Source organism: Schistocerca nitens, chromosome 4 (assembly GCF_023898315.1).
Source record: "Schistocerca nitens isolate TAMUIC-IGC-003100 chromosome 4, iqSchNite1.1, whole genome shotgun sequence".
NCBI classification, from domain to species: domain Eukaryota; kingdom Metazoa; phylum Arthropoda; class Insecta; order Orthoptera; family Acrididae; genus Schistocerca; species Schistocerca nitens.
The window spans coordinates 356,820,332-356,844,921 of record NC_064617.1 but is presented as its reverse complement, the minus strand read 5'-3'; the positions used below and the strand labels follow the sequence as shown (position 1 = coordinate 356,844,921).

At 40.7% G+C, this 24,590-nt stretch overlaps 2 protein-coding genes across 4 annotated transcripts in view; one reads left to right on the top strand and one right to left on the bottom strand.

The window, feature by feature from the left end:
* Positions 1–764, top strand: part of LOC126253243 (uncharacterized protein C16orf52 homolog B) — a 71,719-nt gene extending 70,955 nt beyond the window's left edge. For 2 of the 3 annotated variants that reach the window (XM_049954433.1, XM_049954432.1), the window contains exon 3: positions 13–764. In XM_049954433.1, the coding sequence (XP_049810390.1) occupies positions 13–200 (188 nt within the window). In that variant the 3' untranslated portion in view covers positions 201–764. The remainder of the gene's footprint in view (positions 1–12) is intronic. The other variant, XM_049954434.1, reaches the window with a different exon arrangement.
* The window catches only part of LOC126253242 (ERI1 exoribonuclease 2-like), a 45,369-nt gene continuing 21,518 nt past the window's right edge, over positions 740–24,590 (bottom strand). Inside the window, exons 3-5 of the mRNA XM_049954431.1 lie at positions 2,707–2,807; positions 2,450–2,632; positions 740–2,371 (exon numbers count right to left, since the gene is read on the bottom strand). Coding sequence (XP_049810388.1) covers positions 1,877–2,371; positions 2,450–2,632; positions 2,707–2,807 — 779 coding nt within the window. The 3' untranslated portion in view covers positions 740–1,876. The remainder of the gene's footprint in view (positions 2,372–2,449; positions 2,633–2,706; positions 2,808–24,590) is intronic.

The following is a 24,590-nucleotide window of genomic DNA, read 5'->3' as shown; positions in this document are numbered from 1 at the left end:
CTATATTTTCAGTGGTTCTGTTTTGCCTCGCTGCTGTCATCTTCCCTATGGGATTCAGTGTTGATGAAATTGGTGGACAGCCATATCAGCTACCACACAGTCACCAAGTAGGAGTTTCGTACATATTATTTGTATTAGCCCTGTGGATCACCGTAATCTCAGAACTGTTTGCTGGAAAAGTGTGCTTGCCACATTTTTGATATTGTGCTACACAAAGACTAGTGGGAATACTTGTCACTGTACAAGTTGTTTGAAATAAGGTTTCATTAGAAACTGTCTTAAAGTAGATTCTGTACAATCATGTAGCTTCATATTTCACAAAAATGCAGAGATATCAGTATTTTACAATTTTCTAAATGTCTAGTTATTTTAGACATGATTGTATACTTTATAGTACATTAAGACTTCATTTGAACTAGTATATTATATTAAACATGGTTAGACATTTTTTTCACTTAAACTTTAGAGGGGTGATAGGTCAAGAGTGTTTCATTGGTCCACAGATCTTTCAATTTATTGAATGTTAACAAAATACAAATAATTGTTTTAATCACTTTTCTTAATTTACAGCTTAAATGTACAACCATAAGTATCCCGAATTTTTAGCTGTGTTACACAACAGGAGAAATTCCATATTAAATTGTTATTCTATGATAAATAACATCAATGTGGCAAATTAGAACATGTATTACTAGCTTTTGAAGAAAGAAAATGGAACACAGATGTTAACTGAGCACTGTTTTAAATAAATTCATATTTTATTATTTCTATTAAAGTATTTGCATGATATGTACATTTTTCTATACTTACAAGGAAACAGAATTGGTAGGACAGTACTTACCTCCAGGAGATGAATTTCCAGCACTGACAATACATTCATTTAAAACCAGATAAAAACATGGATCCTAACCTTTGAACCCGCCTAAGGAGGAAAGTAAACTTACAAATAATGTATCTGCTTGTATTGGCAGTATTGGCCATCCATTCTGTCTCCTTGTAATTTCAGTTTCCTGAAATGAATTCTCCTTTTAATACTACTTACACTTTTCGCAGCACAAAAAGTGACAAAGTGCTGACTCACAGATTTTATGTATGACACAGGGTGTTGTGACTTCTTTTGAATTAAAACAGAATATGTTGCACATTTTATTGTAGTATGCCACAAGTGTTTTTGTTATGAATTCAAAAAAAAATGCACTTTTGTAACAGTCTAAAGCGAATTACAATAAAGGTGTGCATCAGCTCTCACAAGCTAAGCCTAATCCATGAGTGGAATTTACTTTATTTCACGAGAATGGGAGTACCGGCGTCTTTAAATTATAGCCGATTGTTCACAGTAACATTTAATAATAACAGTTACAATACACTTACAATAAATACTGCTTGCAAAAATTGAAGAGTAATTAAAAGGTCATCTCTGATGATACAGCTTGCCACATTTTTAATCCCGTTTTTGTATATTTTGTTGCCTCCAATAGACAAGAGCTGGGATAAAACATTCCCTGCAAGTTTTTGATGTGAGTGAATTCGTCAAACTTTGTCATTTAGTAATGTTTCTACATCGTTTTCTTAATTTCTTGTTGTAATGATTTTCTTTAACAACAACAGTGACAGCTCCTCTGTTTTTTAAACACTTCCGCAAGTTCCTGAAATTAACTTGAAGCTGCAGTAGTAAAACTGCACAAGTTTTTGTTCTAATGTAAACACCTCAACAAGCACTTGCAGAATTTATTAATTAGTGGACACTTGCCTTAAGCTGTGAGAAGATTTAATCCTGACTTTCTAATTGCCTTTCCAAAACTAAGGCAACAGATATTGTACCCTTTTAAAAATAATGCAAAGGAAAATATATCTGAACATTTGCCATAAGCAAAAATCATTGTACCCATTTGAAAAAACCACAACCAGATTTTCGAGTTGTACCAAGTGTTCTTTTGTGAGAGCAAATGAAGAAAGAACGGCCCTGATTGGGTCCAAGCATTGACACTATCCTGCGTAATGCTCTTTTGCCACAGTTACATAAAGGTGGTGTTGCCCTGTTGCTTACACCCAGTTTTTGCTTGGGAGATTGTGTTCTGTCAGATGCAGGACGATTTATAACTTGAAGAGGAGTACGCTCCCCCAACATGGTACAGTTCTTTAATATGACTTGGTCCCTTGAATTTGTATTTCCTTTAGCTAAAGTCATGTTGTGCCACAAAGAACCTTTCACCATTTTCCCCACTGTTCCTTGATAATCTGATATTTTTCTCTGCCGTGATGAAACAGGTGTATCACTCTGATGTTGTGCAACCATTCCTTTCCTTGTCACTGAATCATGTATGGAATACTTTGTTTGTACATCACTGTCTGTAAGGACACTCTTATAATTCTGTAAAAAGAGAGTTTTATGAAGAATAAAATTTTTATTTTCAAAAAATGCATTGCATGAATTTCACTGATTCCTTACAGTATGCAGGGTTGCTTGAAGAACTTTTGTAATACTCAGGATTACCCCATCTTTAACCAAGTGGTGCACAAGTGCAGCAGTATTCCGGGCATCAGAAATACCAGAATGCTGGCGCCCTTTAAATTGTAGCCCAACTTCTGACATTGCGCCATTCAAACCCTTAGGCTGACGCTTGTAAAATGCCTGAAATCATAGACATTAAGTGTATTGAATTTTGTACAATATATAGTAATAAAGCAGGAGAGCTCCTTAAATACCTTGTAAGTAGCACGTAGATCAATCCATTGATTTAATATTTCAGGCTTTAGTAAATTTTTTCTTCTGCACTCATTGTCCAAACATGTAGATAAATCCCAGTCTGAAAATCAAATGAACATTATGTAAGATACTGTGCGGAATATGATTACATTTTCATGTGGCATGGCTACATATACACACAAGTGCACAACCAAAATAGATCAGAAACTGAATGCAAGCTAACAATAATAATCATCATCATCCTCCCCCCTCCTCCAACTCCCATTGCATACAATTGTGTATTCAAGACCGAACTGAATAGTTGATGCAAGAATTTCAACAAAGCTTTATATTTGATGTATTCGACAGACTAATATTGTACATCAGTTAAATTCTGTGACACGGGTAAAAATTTGTTAATGCACAATTTTCAGTGTTTTGCATTACTGCTCAATTCCTTTGATATACAATACCTCATCATTATATAAATAGTCCTTCACTCTTTTCCCTTATGCACACATCAAAACAAGTTTTGCATCACCCCGGTTCCCAGAGCTACTGAAGACAAACGGTGAAAGTGGATATTGTATCACAGAGTCCCTTTGACTGTTCAGAGACATCACTCAACCTGCCCAAAGATGTAAACAACCATGCATGAGGAGCGCCTATTAGACGGAGTGGGTCCGACAGCCGATCAGTTCCAGTCATTCTACCGGGAAGGAGATACACGGCTCGTGTTGTCTGTAGTTCAACCATGCCTAGATGGTCAATACCGCGGTTCGATCACATCTGCATTGTTACTTTGTGCCAGGAGAAGGCTCTCAACAAGGGAAGTGCCCGAGCAGTTCGGAGTGAACCAAAGTGATGTTGGTCGAACATGGAGGAGAGACAGAAACTGTTGATGACATGCCTCGCTCAGGCCACCCAAGGTCAAGTACTACAATGGATGACCGCTACCTACAGATTACTGCTCGGAGGAACCCTGACAGCAACCCCACCATGCTGAATAATGCTTTTCGTGCAGCCACAGGACACTGTGTTTAGACTCAAACTGTGCGCAATAGGCTGCATGATGCACAACTTCAATCCTGACGTCCATCTTTGCAATCACGACACCATGCAGTGCGGTGCAGATGGGCCCAACAACATACCAAATGGACTGCTCCAGATTGGCATCACGTTCTCTTCAACGATGAGTGTCACATATGCCTTCAACAAGACAATTGTCAGAGACCTGTTTGGAGGCAACCCGGTCAGGCTGAACGCCTTAGACACTCTGTCCAACAAGTGCAGCAAGGTGGAGGTTCCCTGCTGTTTTGGGGTGGCATTGTCACCAAAGGTTTCATTGAAACGAATTCACACCATATATGTAAAGTGTGCAGGTGCACCATCGTGTTAGTACTGCATTCGCTATTGCACCTTGAATGGAACATGATCCACCAACTCTAATAGAATTTCTTGTGAAGTATTACATATTTGCGTTCAGTTGCCGAGGGGGCATGTACGGACTGACCAGATTATCACCTACCAAGCCGGCCCAAATGTTGACAGCAGCGATCTTGGTGACTACGAACAAAGATGGCGTGCGGATTTTCCCGGGCCTACACTTGTTGATTGTGGCTTTGTGCATCTGTAAAAAGTACACGGTCTAATTGAATAGCACACCTTTGCAAAAACAACTGACAGAATTCAGTTCAACTTGGAAAATTGCCTGGGTTAATGGCTTGAACCTTTTGAAGGCAGTAGAGGTGCAAATCATCATGCCACACTGCCAAATTGTGGAATTGCTTACACCCATTTCTCGTGCAACACACCGCGAGCTTGTTGAAGGTGTGAGGAGGCAGCAGCAGTGCTGATGCCTCCTCTTCAAGCCATATTTATGCACAGTGCGTTGATGACCGTGTCTGTCAGGCCTTTGTACCTGTTAACACAAAATGAATACACCGGGTTTTGAAGTAGGCCTTAAATGCACATTGTGCCATTACGATAATATGCCAGTGGAAAGGTACCTCAAGTAAACCTGTCTCTTGTAGGGACTTGTGGATGGCAGTAAAACTATGTGGATCTGGCAATCGACTTCTTGGTGGCCTGCGATGCTGTTTAATGATACTTGGTGCTGTACACTAATGGATGCAGACATGTGTTGCTATGTGAAATACGCTTGTTATGACCCAGTCTACCAGCCCTATCATTTTCTACATTCACGTTTATACATATAATAATTTATGTAACTCGGCTGTGCAAAGGTTAATCCGTAAGCCTGTCACACAACGTTACTCTGGTAGTGTACATTGCCCGTCAGTAAACAGACATCCTGTCTGTAGCACTAATCACAGTATTTGCAGATGTGAGGTACTCAAAGGCACATTAAAAAAAAAAAAATGAATAAGCAGTTGTATCCTGAAATCAGTACTCTGACATTAGTGGCAGTATTTCCAATTACAACAAATCTTTGGCAAATTACTAAATAATTTTTGCATCACTTGTATATATGGGAATATTGTGGGTTTAGATTCAAGAACAGCAGAGAATGAAAGAATAAGCCTTATGAAACTACCTTGACATAAAAACAACACAATCAAAATGAAAACAGCCAGAAGTGAGATTAAAATCAAATTTTCTCTGCAGTGTTTGGATTTTTTTGTTATAACATTTTACAGACTACAGATGGTAACTGTTATACATTTGTTTTCGTGAAAAAGATGCAGTTCCACCAATTTACACTCCAAATAAAATGGCAGTCGGCAATTAGAAAGTGGTTATAACTCAAAGTTGTCGTTACATTCAGTTACCAGGAACAGTTATGCCCTATGTTTTCCGGAATGCAAATGAAGTTGTTCTAGAAGATTACTTAAAAAAAAAAAAAGAGTGAACCAGTAATTGAATTTTACGAAAATCATTTGGACGAGAAATGGCCTGTTAAAAGATCTGAAGTTGAAACAAATCATATTTAACTGGGACAATGCACCAGTCTACAAAAGTACTTCAGCACTGGAAAATTTGGTATCCACCATAGTCACTAAATCTGGCAGCCTTCCACCTTCAGCTTAATCCCCAAATGAAAAGTAATTTACGGCTGTGAAACATTTTATGTCCAATATATAATTTGTGGCAGCCATAGAAGGATATTTTGCAGAACTTCCAGAACTACAGTCCAGGAATGGAATTAGTCACTATAAAATCTTTGAACAAATTGCACTGACCTAACGTTTACATGAAAGTATTTTTTTACATAACAAGCCACAAACATTAATTTGCAATAAATAGTCTGTCACCTATTACATGTATCATTTGCCAGATGTGTTCCAGTTTCTGCCAACTGACAAGGGAACTGTCCAATCCAACATGTCAAAACCTGCCCTGAAATTTTGTATACAGGAAGAATACACTGAAAGAAACACAATGTCAAAATTTCAGCTGCTAAGACATACAAGTACTTTTTTTTAAAATAGTGAAATTTGTCAAATTCATAACTCACCCGGTGGCTAGAGAAATGTATGCCCTGCCACAGCTATAACAGAAGGCGCACACCAACATGGCAGGCAAATATCACTGATTGATGGTACATTGATAAAAAGATAATCCAGGCACAACACAATCATAAGTTGTAAAGCAAATTTGTTTCCACTGATAGTTTCTCTGACACGATCATTCACAGTAACAGTAATTTGCAACTCATTTAATATCCATAATAATTAGCAGTTGCCTTTGCAGTATCACTTAGTGTTAACAATGGAAATAAAACCAAATTAATTTTCTTTGTGATTTCTTTGTATATGCTTGCTAATATCATCTTTCTTTGCGCAGGTTCCAGAGTTTTACAGTAATGTAGAACCCAATTAATGTTTTCAGCTATGTCAAGGTGAAATACAAAGACCTACATATGTTACTTTCTTGAACATTTGTCAGACTTAGACGGCAGACACACAGAAACACATTCACGCAAATGCAACTCTAACACACATTGTGATAGTTCTCCTTCTTTAATTCTTCATTTGTTGTCCTCGGTGTCAATGTACTAGCTGAAAACATAGGGGGGTGGAAATGCAATACCATCTACTGTAAATGATGTAGCTGACAGATGCACAGTTGCGTTTCACAGTCTTTTACTGTTCACAACACCCAATATTACACAGGTATATGGCCAGTGCATATTGTTTAACTTTCAATAAGCCTCATTAATAGGTTGCAGGTGAACATCCACATACTGCTATAATAGTTTACTGTTGAACATCTACAAGCAGTAAAAAACATAACCACATAGTCCACAGTTCTTTTGGAATAATCATGCACATAGACACTGTCGTTAACACATGGCCTAACTGTGTTACACCTATTTCACAGTTAAGTTGATGCATTGTTGTTGTTCTAACCAACACAGGTTTCTCATCTGAAACTCGGCCGTGGACTGACTGTCTCGGGACCAAAAATTGGGTCCTTATATATCGTCACAATAAAAGGTACTGAATCTTCACATTGTTTGATGTTTAATTTATAGAAATTACAATTAAAACTTAACGCATTCGATTAATTGAATACATTGAAAAATTCTGTCTTTTTAACAGTTTCTTTTACCACAAGAGTTAGGCCGAATTATTTTTTTAAATCATGAAATTAACAAATATAAGTATGCAAACAATACTTTGAACAAACCTGTTAATTACTTTGGAAATAATTAAGGGCTGGCTTTGCTGACATATTTTCAAATAGAGCCAAATAGATTCTTTAAGATTACTAGTATTCATCTTCCATATGTTTGTAATTAGTACAGAATTTATATTTGTTTATAAGTCAATAATAGAATTTAAGTTACAATTACTGATTTCACCCTATAACAAAAGATACTAACTAGGAATAGTCAAAATAAATTAGAAAATCAATTACATACATAAAACTAAGGACAAAATTAGATCTGGTGTTATATTCTTTAAAACTGAGGGCCACCCTTTCTCTTTCATGAAAATGCAGATTATACTTGCGTATGTTAATGGTAATTACGCTAGAGTCCCTTTAATCCGAACTAATTGGGACCAGACCTTGTTCAGATTAACCAGAATTACGGTGACGAGTTTCTAGAATGAAGTATACCAAGCAGATAAATAGGTACACCATCGTAACAAATGGGAACAAGTATGGGAACAATGGCTCACTCTCACTCTGTGCCCTTGTTTTTGTGCACTGAGAGACCTTTGTAGTGTCTGAGGTCAGTGCACTGCCAGTTGGCTCGCAAAGTGCCTGGTTATGTTATAGATCACTGGCACGCATAACAGTTGTACTGTATTCTTTCAGGTGTAATGTTGTACGTATTTTCATCATGAGTAAACGGAAACATACAATGTTAACTCTCAAAGAAAAACTGAATGCTTTGAAGTGGATAGACAATGGTGAGAATGTATCTAAACTGGCAACTCAAAATTCGGCAGACTTTGAAACAGTCCCAGGACGATAAAGTGGATGAAGCTCTTTCCCTTTGAGTGGAGCACTGGTTCAGGAGAAGGCTCTTTACCTGAACAAGTTAATGAATGGTGATGAGTCTTTTAGTGTGAGTACGGGTTGGTTGGACAGATTCAAAACCCATCATGGAATCAGTTAGCTAACAATTACTGGAGAAAAGCATTCTTCTGACCATGATGCAGCGAAGGAATACTTTGGTGAGTTTGAAAAAATGATAAGAGAGGGAAAGTATTCTTCCCAACAAATTAATAACGCTGACGAGATTGTCCTTAATTTTAGGGCATTGCCAACAAAAAGCCTGGCATCAAAAGCAGAAGACCATGCTCCTGGTTTTAAAACGTGCAAAGATCGTGTGACTTTATTAGCGTGTTGCAATGCTGCTGGTAGTCACAAGCTGCCTTCAGTGCTGATCAGCAAATCTGATAGGCCCAGAGCTTTTAAAAACTGCAACATGAAGTCCCTGCCTGTATATTATCACAACCAGAAAAAAGCATGGATGGATGGTAAATTGTTCACAGAATGCTTTCACAGCCAGTTCAATGGTTTTCTAAGGAAAACCATTTGTCTCCCCGTACAATCCTTTTGATTTATAACGCGCCATCTCACCCCAGCACTGAGAAATTGTGGCGAAGTTATTGCCGCTGTATGTTACACCATTCTACAGCCGGTGGACCAGGGTATACTGCAAACATTAAAACTGATTTACAGAAAACAATTTTTAAGATTGCTGATCCAAGATGATAGCATCCCTTTAGTGGACAAAATAAAAAAGTCCAATGTGAAGGATGTTGTTTATGGGGCCACTGAGGTATGGCAGAATATTTCAGAAAACACTCTGAGAAAATCGTGGAGAGAACTGTGTACATCTCTTGAATTTCAGGACAACCTAGTTGAAAATGAAGAGGAAAATCTACTACAAATGATACAGACAATCCCTGGATGTGAAGAAGGTAGTGAAGGAGACATAGGTGAGTGGATGGCAGCGGATGGGGCATGTGTGGAGAACCTTACTGATGATGATTTAGTTGCTGCAGTGAGTCAAGAGCAGGAAGAAGTGGACTGCTGTGAGAAGTGACAATGAGCCTGAAAGCGGCAAAGGAGAGCTGGTGCCACACAGTGACGCAACAGTCGCCCTTGACCTCGCGCTACGTTATTTGGAGCAACAGCCCACTGCTACACCTGCTTATTGATGTTTATGAGATGATGGCACAACTATGCGTCATACTTCATTATGCCAAAAAGCAATGACTGAGTTTTTGTCATCTAAAAGCAGGGATAAAATGTCAGCTGTATTTTAGTAAGTTTGACAGCTTTTATTTTATTGTTGTGCATTGTTTAAACATAATGTTTTCTTGCAAATTTTTCTAATACATGTTTACTGTACTGTGTAAATTAAAATAATGTGAATGCTCAGCAGTTTACCACACTTTTCCATACTTAGACTAACATTTTTCACATTCAGATTAACCGAACGTTTGGATTACCGGGACTCTGCTGTAGTTAAAAGTGAAAAAAATGAATTTTAAAGAGGCAGGTGGCAAAACAAGAGGAAGTAAAAATATCCCAGCTTGCTTCATCACAACATGACTGCAGTCTCAGGCAACTGGGGCCACACTGCGAGCGGCAGCACCGGCACATGATGGGAGCGGCGACTGGCCCCAGCCTCCAATCGCCACTCCCATCATGCACTGATGCTGCTGCTTGTAGTGTGGCCTCAGTTGCCTAAGACTGCAGTCATGTGTGTGTTAGTTGCATTTGCATGAGTGTGTTTACCATGTAATTCTGACGGAGGCTCCGGACAGTCTTTTTGTTGTGGCTATCTGTGACTCAACATCTCCGCTCTATGAAATTACAATTAAATCAATACCATTAGCTGCTGACGGGTGTTTATATAGATCAACGGGGACAGTTGAAAATGTGTGCCCTGACCGGGACTCGAACCCGGGATCTCCTGCTTACACGGCAGACGCTCTATCCATTTGCACCACCGAGGGCACAGAGGATAGTGCGACTGCAGGGATTTATCGCCGGCACGCTCCCCGCGAGACCCACATTCTCAACTTATAGTTCACACACTACATTCATAGTGCTCTTGCCATTATACCCATTACTCGCGGCAAATCGTGTGCATCCACACTGAAGGAGGTCATCAGTCATAAATGAAAGAACAAATGCCATCTTCATATCTCAGCTATATGGTGACTAGCAACTTTCCTTTTCACAATTTGTTACATTCCAGCCTGGTTTTTCGATTGTTTGATTTCTTGAACATTCTTTCGAATGATAACAACATTTTGGTAGCAATTGTGGAAACATTGGAGGGAACTGGAAATAACTATTCCAAGAATTGTGGTTTGAATGATGACTGTTGTGCTAATTAAAGTGCAAAACAAAAGTAGAGTACCTTCCAAGCCCAAAGGAAACATGTACAGCAATAGCTTTCAGTGACAAAGAAAAGGCAAAATTTTTTAATTAAACAAAGGAGGGAGGAAACAGTTATACATAATCAGTGTGCAAAGCCGGTTTCATTTAGCAAAATCTGTACATGAATTGTATAAATGGAGGGAAGATTTACAATGACGTACAAAATATGCACCAATATGAAACTCATTACAGTGTGAAAGAAATACTACTTGAAAGATTTAGAATTCCTTGTGAGAGTCAGTGCACCATTACCAAAGAAGATCTGCGAGACTGGGCACTCTGAATTACAAGTGAGATGAACATTACTGATTTCCAGGCTTCTTCAACCTGGTTAAAAACAGGTTCAGGAAATTATACGCAAAGGGTAGCCTCAAAATTATAAATTTTACCTCAAATAAATGTGTAGAGGGGATGTCACTAATAGGTAATACTACAGAGAAATTCGTAGCTGATGTGAAAATGAAGCTGCTTCTTGTCTCCTAAAATGCTGCACTTAAAGCCAATCAGTGAAGTTTCATGCAAGCCGCACTTTATCATTTGGAGTGGGGGGGGGGGGGGGGAGAAAGTTGCTTGTGCAGTCAACAAATACTGTGACACATTTGTGCGCAACAATGCTGGTGATAAGTATCAGTGGATTATTGTTTCTACAATATTATATCTATCTTCAGGAACACTAGGACAAAAAAAAAAAAAAAAAAAAAAAAAAAATACTGTTTACTTTAAAAAATTGCGTAATCTGGATGGCAAACTCCAGAAAAATGGGAGAGAATACTTTTGAATGTTACATCCGAAATGTCTTCTCACCATTTGCAGAAAATGGTCCATTTCTTTTGTTGGATTCTTGTCCTGGACATAACAACACTCCCGTCTTGAAGAGGACAATAAAAAGACTTAACATAATTCAGATTCCACTCACAACTAAAAGTGCGATTTAGACTCTTGTTAAAAAAATAAATAAATAAATAAATAAAAGTCCAATAGCGTTAAGCATTTCTCAGGAATCTGCTAGGCAGTATAATTTCTGTTAGCTCTTTGTCATTTCAGGTCTATCAATGGAACATTGTTATTAAACTTTAGTCACTTATGCCTTGTCCATTTTACGAATTTGACAAGTATGCCTGGTACACAGCACAATACGCAAAACAGTGGCCACGGTCATTTCTTAATACATTCCAGTTGTGTCTGAATAAAACTAGTAATTACTGTGAAGCACCTGAATTCATTAATTTTTCTTTTATCAGTTGTGCCTGGTGTAAGGAAAATGTTTGTTTTTTGTCATCCAATAGACGTGTCATTTTTGTGAAGACTGCAGGGAATAAAATAAGGACTGTTTCATTGTTAACGAAATATACATTACTCATAAGTTATAAGAACTGTGCTACAAGCATTGTTGTAAAATATTTAATGTAAAACAAATTAAAGTACTAATTGATGGAAGTTCTCTGTAACGTAACATCATACTCTACCTTGATTTTCCTTCAGCTAGTTGTGTGTAACAATTACATCTGCAACAGTTTAGCTGTCAATATGAAATGCAAGTTACTCAAAAAATTAACTATTTGAGGCATTTTTGTTACGGTTAAGTGCTTAAAACTTGCATGATGTACTCTGGACTTTGTGCTACATCTTCGTCACAGCTGTCTGCTTGATCGCCAATTTTACTCTAGGCAAGAAGGGTTGTAAAACCACTGTTATAATTGTTTCTTTGTGGAGAAAGAATGAATAACTTTAACATTTTTAAAAGATATACTTGAAGTGTGCCTTAACAACTAAAATTTTGCCAGTGCACATCTTTCAGTGTACTCTTCCTTTGTGAAAAATTTCAGGGTAGGTATCGACATGTCGTATTGAATCATTCCCTTGCAAGACTCTTCCTGCCCCTCCAGCTGCCACTTTTGAAGTCCTTGAGTAGCTTTACTTGTTTTATGGATAAGGTGAAATGGTATTCTATTCAAACTGAGGATACATCACTTTAGCTATTCACTGCAGCTGCACTGTAAGTAGTGAAACCATTTTTCAGTAAATGAACTGTTAATTTATCTCTTCAATAATAGTACCATCAATTGCCCATTAGCTGTGGACAAGCTGTACGTGTAAGTTATTTATACAATCTATTAGGTTTAAATTTGATAAAAAGGATAGTGCCAGCAAGGGCACTTTTCCTTTACAATATAAAACAAGCCATTTGTTGTCTTTCGTGGTTTAATTATGGTTTAATCATATTTTGTTGTGCAGTTTCCACGTTTTTCAAAGCTTTATGACCATCAAATGGAGCTTTTTGAGACATAAACAGCCTTGTAAGGCAGCATACTGCACGAGCATATGTCTTGGAGATTTACAGTGACAGAGCATAGATGCATCAAGTGCAATTCATTTTGCTGCCACTACAACTTCAATATTATTTTACTTTTTTTAGGTGTTGTTACAAGTTGGTGAAGCGAATGAATTTTGTCATGAAAAACAGCTGAGATGCCTTTACTGCAAAGTGCAAGTAACAATTCACTACACAGTCAGTGATCAGAGGTGCATACATCTCATATTATTTTGAATAATGACTTTGGCTCTTTATTGCATGGGGGACAACTATATTTACTGCTATGGCAAATATCTTGTAAGCTTTTGAGATTAAGGCATCTTTTGTTTGATATTTTGTGCGTTCTGTGGTTATGCATTAAATATTACTGCCAACATTGGTCTGTGAGACATCTACTTAACAGCAAAAATAAAAAATAAGAGCAAAAATAAGAGCAGTGCCATCAGTTTTTTTTTAGGAATGTTTGTAGCCTGTTCATTGTTATCATCATATACTTCAGATAGCTCAGCATTGTAATTCAGGCCCACATTAAACTGCAGGTCCCTCTGTAACTGGCTGCACAAGTATAAAGGTAGAAAGGCAATGGCATACCGCCTCCAAGAGAACCATTCCTAGTAAAGCACTGTGGTGTTCAAATGAACTATCATGTTGAATAGCTTCAACTCTTAGCAGCAATGCTATTTTCTACACCTTAAAATCATCTTTTGTGAGTGTAACAGGTACAATTTTTCATATATTTGTATCAAAGTTTGTATTTAATGTTCGTACACATAGGCTCCATTAACTACTATGTCAAGTTTAATCTTGCAGTCATTGCTACACACACCGACAGTGGAGTTAAAAGGGCCTAAACAGCAAGTCCTCAGTCCCATATTCCTTTAACAATTTGGTCTTTTGCAGTGCCATATTAGACACAGAACCAGAAAAGAAATAGAGCAAATGTACTGCAACCATTTACAGTGAAATGGTGGAAGCGTACTGCTTGAAAACAGTTGGACTCCTCTGGGGTTGACTTGCAGATGATCAGCTTCTGCTTCCAAGTGGCGGCCACCCTGCAGTAACTGTAGAATATTGGGAGAATGGTCGTGTCACAGAATGGTAAGAAGAAATGATGAGACAACAATGACAAACCTCAAATAAGTGTAAATAAATCACTCTCTCCAATAAAATGTAAAATATAATCCACTTCTTGAGTGTTGTTACTTAACAGTGGACGCAATTAGTCCTCAATCTTCAGTGTTCTCCATAAAGCAACAAAGTATGGGCACAGTAAAGGTTATTAACCACTGACAATGGGGTGGATCCTCTCGCTTGACAAGGTGACCAAGAGTCAACCACATATAGTAGTATTTTAGCTTCCTTTCAGGAATGGTGGAGGGAAGACCTAGATCCTTTCATTGCTCCTCGCAATAGTGTGGTGTTTCCTGTTCCAGATTACAAACAGCAGAAGATTCAGTGTCAACTGCAAACTTGGTCCCATTGTCCCCACCTTCATGGATTTCAACTTCACTGCCTCATAGCCTTTTAATAAGCAAGCTTATTCCCAGAATCTAGATGTTTTGGTGTCCAGAGGAATGCAATCTTAACTCCCAGTACCATGGAACTCTGAAAGAAAATTGTGTACAAAGTTTCTAAAGATAGCATTAGTTTATGGTCTGTAGTTCATTTAAAAAGTGTCATTGTAGATTAGGAAATCCCTGAGAGTTCAAGTGCAGCTATGACAGACAATTTGGACAATGACCACTATGGAGTGTTGTTTATGTTGCCTCAAGAACATGTGAAAGCAGAGCTGATGTGAAAGTCGACCTTCTAGCTGTCAGTACAGATGACTTGTGAAAAAAAGTAATACATCAAAACACAGATGGGTCAGCTACTTTATTTAGCACAAAGGATCAGTTTAGGTAAGGTACGCACCATGGCTGGGTTTTTGTTGGTTGGTTGCTTGGACGATTAAAGGGACCAAACCACAAGGTCATCAGTCCCCTTTACCTTGAACAGACAGGTCTATGTGACAGTAGATCAGAGATCGCCTGTCATGCAGAAATGAGAGGAAGAAAACCCCAAGGTCTACCAAAGGTCAACGACACTGAGACTTGGGGGGGGGGGGGGGCAAGCAGAGGAAGGAAGTCGGGCAAGGTGCCCCATCTAGGGAGCAACTGGAAGCCCTGGAAAGCATACATCCCCCACCCCAACCACTTATCAGAGGTGCTCCACTCAGAAAGTGCCTAGGAAAGACAGCAACAGGGACAGGGAAAGCGAAGTACAGAGAGACAAAAAAAATGACCAATTTCACTAGACCACGCGAGAGTGGGGAAGAAGAGTAAAAGAGCAGGTAGGGCGAGGACTGGGCTGGATGACCAAGCCCAGACAGCTGCTACCTGATCTGGGTACAGGAGGCAACAGATTGTTCTGCCAACCCCTCAATGGGCCGAAAAGGTTAAATGGCCCTCTCATAAACATAGTGGGAAAAGTCCCCTTCAGAAATGTAATGTAAAACTAAGTCAGCCCTTGAGGCTTTGTATCCTGACACTAGGAGTAGTGAGTCAAGAAGATTAAGAGGCCGCTGCAGGACAGCTAGGTTGGGATAATCCAGCCAAATGGGAACTACAATGACAGTGGGGTGGATCCTCATGTGGAGAAGATGACCACAAGTCAGCTAGGCACGGCCAATGTTGAGCCAGCTACGGGTGGTAGAATCCTTGCGAGAGGCCTCCAGGGAGGACCTCCACAGATTCGTAACCTCCTTAATCAGTCATAGTGAGCCATTGTGTATTCCAGATTCCTAAAACTTGAGGGTGAATACCAACTGGAGATCTGTTTCCAGAGTATCGATCTGAAGAGTCGGTATACTGTTAGCCAGTTTGCCCAAGCTATCAATGAGTTCATTCTCCGGAATCCTGATGTGGCATGGAGCCCAGATGAAGGTCACTGAGCATCCGCATTGTTCAACAGCATACAGGGAATCCTGGATAGCAATGACCAAGGGATGGCAAGGATAACACTGGTCAAGAGCTTGCAAATGGCTCGAGGAGTCACTGCAGATGAGAAAGGACTCACCAGTGCAGGAATGGACATGCTCAAGAGCATGACAGATTGTTACCAACTCCACTGTGAAAACACTACAGCCATCTGGTAAGGGACACGGTTCAGCATGTATTGTCTGAGTATAAGCAAAGTCCTCATGACCAGCAAACATCGAGCCATCGGTATAGACTACTTCTGAAACTTGGAATGCATCATGGATGGAGAAAAATTGGCAGCGGAGGGCCTCGGGAGGGACCAAGTCTTTTGGACTTTGTGACAGTTCAAGACAAGGGCTGCATCACGGAAGTGTACGTGAGTGGGCCCAGAGGAGAGGTGGAAGAGTAAAGAACTGAAGGTCAAAGAGGACGGATGAGACGTGGACTGCGATCATAATCCCTGATCTGGGCTGCTGTTGTGGTAGACGGATTTCCATATTTGGGAAGAGAAGATGGTAGTAGAGAACCTGCGAACATGGGTAGCTAACTGACAAGGTGGTGGTAGTGGCACCTGATCCGCAATGAAGGGACCACTGGCTCCACGAGTAAGCTATTCATAGGGCCAGTTTCACAGGCTCCTGTCGCAAATCAAACCCTGCAGTGGTGTATCGGATCCAGTATCTGCAATACTGAGGGCGATGACAAACTGTATGACAGTCTCCCATAATCAAGAAGGATTTTACCAGGGCCTTATAAAGCTGCAGAAGAGTAGTGCGATCTGCACCCCAGCTGGTGTTACTCAGGCAGCAAAGTGTATTAAGGTTGAGCCAGCACTTTAGCTCAAGCTGGTGAAGATGGGGAATCCATGTCAACTGAGAACTGAAGACCAGTCCTAAAAGTCTCCATCACATTGAGTAGGTTGTAGTCAAGGTAAGGTCTGATTGTGGGTGAATGGTATAATGTCAACAGAAGATCGTAACACAAGTCTTGGAGGCTGAAAACCAAAAGCCATGGGTGAGGACCCATACCTGCGCCTTTCATTTGGCACCTTGCAGTTGACATTCAGCAACGCCCACATTTGAGGAGCAACAGCAGAGGCAAAAGTTGTGAGCATACGAAGAGGATGAAACTGAGGAGCTCACAGCTGCTGCTAGACAACTGAGAAGGACACTGAGTACAGAGCCCTGCAGGACCCCATTCTCGCAGATATGGGGGGGGGGGGGGGGTTACTGTGCTAAGCACCAACTCGAACCTGGAATGTATGGTGTAACAGGAAATTATGGATAAAAATTGGGAACACACTCTGAGACCCAACTCGGGTAAGGCAGTATGAATGTGATACGCCTTTTGCAGGTCGCAGAAGACTGCTATAAGGTTTGACATCTGGAAAAGTCTGTTCAGATGGCAGACTCCAGGTAAACCAGATTATCAGTAGTGGAAAGCCCTCGGCAAAAACCACCCTGGGATGGAGCCAGAAGACCCTAAGACTCAAGGAGCCAACATAGCCACCGGCTCACCAAGCGTTCAAGCAACTTACAGAGAACACTGGTGAGACTTATTGGGTTATAACTGTCCATCTCCAGAGTGTGCTTACCCAGTTTCAGCACTGGGACAATCATACTTTCTCGCTATTGGGATGGGAGCACTGTGTGTGTGTGTGTGTGTGTGTGTGTGTGGATCTGATGGCAGTACAACGGCGAGGTCATCAGCGCCCATACACTTATAAAAACAAACGAATGTGGAGCTGAACTAAAAGTGTTGTACACGCATGCAATCAAAATGACCACACAGTCACTCTGTATCACATGCATTAAAACCAATTAAGAGGGAAGAGAGTTAATCAAGAAATTAAATCACAGATAAAACAAAACACAAAAGAACTAAAAGAAAAGCACAGGGAAATGTGACTGGCTGATCACTTACAAAAACCTAGGGTGAGCTATCCACCCTTTGACACATTAAGAACATCTCCCTAAAAATCTTGTTAAAAACATTGGACAAGTCACAAAACTTAAAAACCCTAACCACATTTGTTTGATCATTTCATAAAATAGACAGCAAATCCACTGGCAAATGGTCGGCAGATGAAATGCAGTCCAATAAAATGTGGCACTCTGTGATCTGCAAGCCACAAACACCACATACTGGAGGGTCCTCTCGCCAAGTAAGAATCCATGAGTCATAGGGCTGTAGCCTATGCGAAGAAGAGTAAGAAGGACCTCATCCCGCCGACATGGCTGGAAGAAAGTACTCCACGGTTGAGCTGTGGGCTTGATGACATGGAGTTTGTTATTGGTCACTGCCAACCAATCGTCTTCCCATCGACACATTATAACACCACAACTCTGTGGATGATCATACATTTTCTACGTGTTTTACAAAGTTTGTTTTATTAATTTTGCTGAATATTACTCATAAATATGTTGTCAAGTTAAAAATGCTATTTGTTATTTAACAAAGAAAATAAGCATGGAATGTTAACATTTTATAAGTAGACATGCTGGCCTAGTCAGGGAAAAGCTATTGTCAAAGAGTATAATAAATTGTAAATGCATTATCATTGGGAATGTGAGTGCACCAAGAAAGTAGCAGTTCAGAGTCACGAGGAGACTGTTGCTGTGGTTGGTTGCGTGTATTCGCCGGTATGACTATGCAAAAGTGCAGAGAGAAAAAGTCTGTGTCCAAAGTGTGGAGCAGTGAAAACTGAAATGGTTGTTTTGGCGGATGTTTAATGTGGGCAAGCTATGTGTATGGCATTTATTGGGCACTGTACAAATGCAGCAAGAGTAATTCACATAACACCAAGAGTACTGTGGGCCATTGTTATTGGCTATGGTGTGGCAAGAAGATCAACCTGTGCCCTATTTTACCGCTAAATGAAGCTGCTTGACAAACCAATGGCGTCATAAAATGAAGCAAGATCTTGACTTTTTAAAACTAGAAGTGTAACAGGCTGACCAGTGCAGTTGGAATTTTATTGCTTAAATAACATTGGTTTCATGCATATTGTCATGTAAATAATTTTCCTAAGTTATCCAAGTAGTATCCATCCTATCCCTTTGTGCAAATTGAGATAATCAGAAAACGAACTGAAAATTTTTCCAGTTTTTGGACAATTATGTAATAACGAAATCTTTGGCTGTAGTATGAATGTTGTCAGAAACAGAATGATGCAAAAGCCAGTATTAATTATTTGCCAAAAAAAAAAAGTAACTAACTTTCATAATAAAAATGGTAGTAAAATTTGGACACTGAATTTCACTGTCAAAGCACAGTTTCTAACTTATAGCTTGTGGCATAATTTATAACTTTTTTTACAAAGAAATATCAGAGGAACTGCTAGGTAAATGACAGTCCTTACCAATGAGTAAATTCAAACAATCTATCTACAATTATGACAGTCAGTATTACAGTGAGTAATATGTAACAAAAAGTTTCTGTCTGCAGCCAGTAAACAACCTCACTTTAATTGATCTTTGAAAATTAATATAAGATGTATGTGTTTGCTATTTGATTATTATCTGACTACTGTAACATGTGCAGTGTGAAGTACTTCAAAGTGAGCATTAGATACTGTTTCTATGTCATGACGCCAGTAACTATTCTTACTTAAGATTGCTTACGAGTATGAAGTTCGATTTCAATTTAATTATATTCTTACTGGTGATCATTGGTTATTTTTCTTAATGACATACTTTGAAAACCTTTTTCCCAAATTTTCCACTAACTACTGTTAATTAAAAATTAGTTTACGTAATAAAAATTTATAAAGTTAGCTGAACTTTGTTTCTAATCATCATTGCTAAAGTACTGAGCTGTGGCAATTTGGTTATAACGTCATCTTCTCCCCTCAGTTTTGCATTATCCTTCCATGTAGATGCATTTTCCCCACAGATTAGAGACGTTAAGTACACGGTCATATAGAAAAGCCTAATTAGCTGGGGAGGTGATAGATTGCGGAGATAGCACACTGAAATACCAGAGGATCATGACATACCACATTGGCTCCTCAATCTGCCTTTCATTCCCCACAATTCCAATGAGCCCAGGTACCCAGCAGAAAGACACCTCCTTTCCCAGTCGTCTTAGTTGTAGGAGGGTATTCTGGATATTCAGAGTTACTGTTGGAGAGAGTAAAGGGCACTCAGATAATCTGAGCAGATGAGAAATCTAAAACTAGGAGAATGTCTCATCTGCTCCAGTGCTCGTTAGATCACATATAATTCTGCACCGAAGATGATAAATTCTGCAGGCAGTCTGACCTAGAGGACATGATCTGTGAAAATAACAGAGCAACCAACAGAGCCCCCTGCTTAGACACTTAGACCCATCTGCAAAAACAGCCACACGATCGTGGTGCTCAGATAAAATATCAGAGAATATCTCATTAAAAACAGAAGCAGAAATGCTATGTCTTCTGTACCACACCAAATCTAAAATCACTCTGGGCCTCTCCAGTAACCAGGGCAACAGGCGGTTAAAATACTGGATTTGGGCTCGTACTGGCTCCACACTGAGTGACTCCAGCACATGCTGCACGCAGATCCCAAATGGCATAGTAACTCTTGGATGATTGGAGAAAACGAGCAACAGTATGGTGTGCAGGTGAAGTTGGAGCTGCAGGGAACTTATAAGGCTGACACATCACGAGGAGCTGGCGCTGGATGGTAAGTGGCAGTTCCCCCACCTCGGTGCAGATGCTAGGCACGGGACTGGTCTGATAAGCACCCGTGGCCATCCGAATCCCCTCATGATGGACAGTGTTAATGATACGCAAGTAAGAGGGCCTCACTGATCCATACACAGTGCAACCATAGTCCAGATGTGAATGCACAAAAGCCCTATAAAACTGAAGGAGGCGCACCCTGTCCACTCCCCAACACCTGTGGCAAAGGTACTTGATGATGATCAGTGCCTTCAGTGCTCCGGCTTTCAGGTCTCGCAGGTGTGGTAACCACGACAATTGGGAGTCAAAAATGAGGCCCAGAAACAACACTGTCTATAAAATGTAGGATGGTGTCCCCCATATTCAAGGCAGGCAAATTAAAAAGACGATGAGAACGATTAAAATGAACACACACACACACACACACACACACACACACACACACACACACACTTATCTGCAGAAAACCGAAAACCCATCTTTGCAGCCCACTCCTCTAACCCCCACACTGTAAGTTGCAACTGATGGCCCACTGTTGCAACACTGGAGGATGAACAGAAAACAGCAAAATCGTCTACAAATAAGCAGCACAGTACAGGGCTCCTTACCATAGATGCGATACTGTTGATGGCTATGGCAAAGAGGGTAACACTTAAAACACTGCCCTCAGGAACACTATTCTCCTGCTCAAATCGTATAGACAGTGTTTCACCAACTCGGGTCCTAAAAAACCGCTGAGACAGGAAAGACTGTATGAAGATGGTGAGGTGTCCAAGAAAGCCCCATTGATGCAGTTGTGTGAGAATACAGTGTCTCCAAGTAGTATCGTAAGCCTTACTGATATTGAACAATATGCCGCTACCGTGATGCTTACAGAGTAAAGCTTGCTGAATAGCTACCTCTAGGAGGGTCAGATTGTCGACAGTAGACTGAAATCTTTGGAATCCACACTGAGAGTGGCTAAGGAGTTGCCTGGTCTCTAAAAAACAGATCACACAATGGTTAACCACTTGCTCCAGGGTCTTTCCTACACAGTGATACTCCAATAACTACTGGGACATGTGCAGTCCTTTCCTGGTTTGAGGAGAAGGATCAGAATTGCCTCCCTCCACGAGTTGGGGAAGTCGCCTGTCTGCCATATCAGGTTAAAACATTCAAGGAGGATTTCCTTTGATCCTGCTGGCAAATGTCGAAGCATGCAGTACTGGATTTGGTCATGACCAGGTGCTGTGTCATGAATCTCAGTCAGTGCTGATTCGAGCTCCCTCATGAGGCATTATGCTTTTCTTGTACCTTCTGGATGCTTGCTGCGAAACTGTTGCTGGTCTTTCCTGGTGGAGCTGCCTGGATTGCTTTGTCCTTACTCTTTTTTCCCTCAACATGTACACATGCAAGTACAGGTGCTTGTGGTGGGTACAGACACACTAGGCATCATCTGTGGCAAAGACAGGGGGTTTCTTCACTTTATATTCTTTTTGGCTTTGGCATAGGGGATCCGCTTGGTCACTTTCATCTCCTGTATTTTGCATTCTTCAGCAAAAACAGGGCAGTCTCGGCTCCAGAATGGATGGTTCCCAGAGCAGTTGATGCAAATTGCAGGAGACGGGCAGTCAGTCCCAGCGTCATGAGCAGCTTTTCCACAGTTCCTGCTTCACCTCCACAACTCACGGCTGTATGGCCAAAATGCTGGCATTTATAGCACCACATAGGGTTTGGAACATAAAGCTGAACATTAAGTCGAAGGAACCCCACCATAAGATGTTCAGGTACTGTCTCAGAATTAAATGTGACAATGCAAGTGGCAATCTTTTCAGTTGCTCCATTATTCCTGCCCATTCTTGCTTCAGTTCTGCTATGTCCATGTCCATGATATTTTGGCATGTGACAGCACCCTTATTGGAGTTGAGAGGAATGCATCTCAACGATATCATCATAGTCACCCAGTTTCTGTGATTTCTTAAGGAGGTCTATCTGCTTTGACCTGTTAGTTTTGACCAACAATGAGCAATTATGCAATAGTTTTATAGATTTTAATGTTCCAGCAAGGCCTTCCAAACCCTTACAGATATAAAAGGGTGACACTTTTCCAAATGTCCCCTCCTTCCTCTTTACCACCAGAAACACATTGTTATTCACGGCTCCATGAGCCCTGTTACTGCAGTCCAAAGTATTCTTATTATCAGGAGGACTAGCCTATCTCATTCTTTTGGATGAATGCGTGTGAATACTCCCAGGCGGTACACCCTTCCTGCTAGGAGGGTCCCATGAGCAGCTAGGAAAATAAGGGTCCACTCAGACAGAGCCCAGTGTGCCTGAGTAAGCCTTATACAACTGAGGTGCAGCAGGTTTCCCAGAGGTTGCCCACTAACGACTGTTCCACCTCAAGAGCCGTGCATCCCATCAGCTGTCCTCGGGATAAGGGCGGTCAAGCCAAGATCCCTGTTCACTGAGACACACAACGTTCCACCGCTGCGCCACAAGGTGGTTGCTGAAGCATGCCCAGAGCTTACGGTGACAGGGGACTGGCGGCACTTACCAGATCCTAGCTCAGGTACCCCAGGGTACCCTGTACCCAGCAAATCAATGCTGAGCCCCTGAGTGCGATGGGAACTCATCCTTGCTCCAGATGTGGTTAAAGATGGCAAGAATATGATGCTGACAATCCACTGGTTGGTTGTGGATGCAGTTCAGCCTAGTGGGGCTGTATCAGGGCAGTAGGCTAGAACAATGATGTATTCCCACACACGGAATGGAGTATTATATGACTCCAGGTGGTGTGTGGTAAAAGATAATTGCTAGTGCTCCACCCATTGTTTTAGAACACAAAAGGCAGGTTGATAATTCTCAGATGTTGAGGCTTTAGCATAATGAAGAGCAAAATATTTGGCGATGGCATCTGGGTAGACAGTGCCATTCACAGTAATACCAAGTAAACCTGCAGGTGTCTGGCGTCCGTAGAGACATGTGATCTTAGCTCATACCTAAAAAAGAGAGGAACGTGGTACAGTAGTTGAAATGTACCATTCCCAGAATTCTCAGAATTGTTTTACAATGTGGGGGACACCGGAACACAGCCATTTAAAGGCAATGAGGTGCTCCATCGATGAGTGCCACTTATGTTCCTGGAGAGCCCACCTACGATCTCTAATGGCGATTTCTGATGACCACCAAGGTACTGTCGTCCACCTGGGTGGGCCCGACGAACAGGGGATAGCTAAATCAGCTGCTGAAAGAATGGCTGTAATTGTATTCGATACTGCATCATTTATAGCTCCCTATGGTGGGGAGCCAAGGACAACAGCAGAGGTGAAAGAACACCAGTCAGCACTGTTAAAGAGCCCATCTCGGCAGGCATCCAGAGGAGTCAAGCTGAGGGAGGGACAGGAAGATCAGGAAATGGTCATTAACATAGAGGTAATTATGAACTCTACAGTGGATGGATGAGAGAAGACAAGGGAAGCAAATGGAAAGATCAATGGCCAAGAAAGTTCTGTGCACCACACTGAAGTATGTGAGGGTACCAGTACTCAAGAGGCAAAAATCAAGTTATGCCAGTAAGTTTTCGAGGTTTTACTGTGGCCAGTGATTGTGGTTCCACCCCCACAAAGGGTTATGGGCGTTGAAACCACCCATGATTAGGAAAGATGTGGAGAGCTGAGAAACCAATACAAATGATATGCTCTGAGACACGTCACCGTCAGGAGCGAGGTAAACATTGCAGATGGCAATATCCTGAAATGCTCTTATCCAGACAGCTACAAACTACAAAGATATATTAACAGGCACAAGTTCGCTGTTTAGAATGTCTAGAACATATGTGCAAACTGTCCAATATCCTGTTATAGGTAGCACGATTCTTATAATATCCCCAGTATCCACAAAGGGCCAAGACCGCGATGTGGAAACAAAGTCTCCTGAAGGACAACACAGTAGGTAGGGGAAGTGGTTAAAAGATGTCATAGCTTAGCCAGGTGGTGGAACAAACTGCTGCAATTCCACTAGAAAATAATGTTGTTGATGTACTGGGAGGCCACAAAGGGAACAAGGAGTCAAGTTATGCCCTATGGACACCTGCTGCCACTGGTT